Raw genomic sequence first — 717 nt, forward strand, 5'->3', positions numbered from 1 at the left:
GTCGAGTGGATTTGGATCCGGTGGATTCGGCTCAGGTGGAGGATCATCAGCAGGATATTCTGGAGGCTCAGGGGGTGGATTCAGAGGATCAGGTGGATTTGGCTCCAGAGGCTTCGGTTCGCGTGGAGGATCTTCAGGTGGATTTGGTTCAGGCGGTGGATCTTCGGGAGGATACTCTGGTGGTTCTAGAGGTGGATTTGGAGGATCAGGTGGATCTCGAGGCGGATTTGGAAGTTCAGGTGGCTTCGGCTCCGGTGGATTTGGATCGGGTAGAGGATCCTCAGGCGGATATTCCGGTGGATCAGGTGGTTCCTTTGGAGGCTCTGGCGGCTTCGGTGGATCCGGTGGATTTGGATCAGGTGGAGGATCCTCTGGTGGATATTCCGGTGGATCAGGTGGTTCATTTGGAGGCTCTGGCGGTTTTGGTGGATCCGGTGGATTTGGATCAGGAGGAGGATCCTCTGTTGGATATTCCGGTGGCTCAGGAGGAGGCTTCGGAGGGTCAGGCGGCTTCGGTGGATCCGCTGGCTTTGGCAGCGGTGGATCGCTGGGCGGGTACCTCCCTCCGGCGGGAAGATGAGGCGCCGATGGGTGATGGAGAGCAGCTTCTGATCTCAGTATTTATTATCCCAAGAATTTAATAAAGAGAGTATATCAGCTTCCACGATTCTTTATTCAACGGAAGGTTTCCAATACGTATATAAACACACACACACA

At 54.4% G+C, this 717-nt stretch overlaps 1 protein-coding gene across 1 annotated transcript in view; it reads left to right on the plus strand.

The window, feature by feature from the left end:
• The window catches only part of LOC119591050 (glycine-rich cell wall structural protein-like), a 6,755-nt gene that overhangs the window by 1,624 nt on the left and 4,414 nt on the right, over positions 1-717 (plus strand). Inside the window, exon 2 of the mRNA XM_037939777.1 lies at positions 36-555. Coding sequence (XP_037795705.1) covers positions 36-555 — 520 coding nt within the window. The remainder of the gene's footprint in view (positions 1-35; positions 556-717) is intronic.

Source organism: Penaeus monodon, chromosome 28 (assembly GCF_015228065.2).
Source record: "Penaeus monodon isolate SGIC_2016 chromosome 28, NSTDA_Pmon_1, whole genome shotgun sequence".
Classification (NCBI taxonomy): Eukaryota; Metazoa; Arthropoda; class Malacostraca; order Decapoda; family Penaeidae; genus Penaeus; species Penaeus monodon.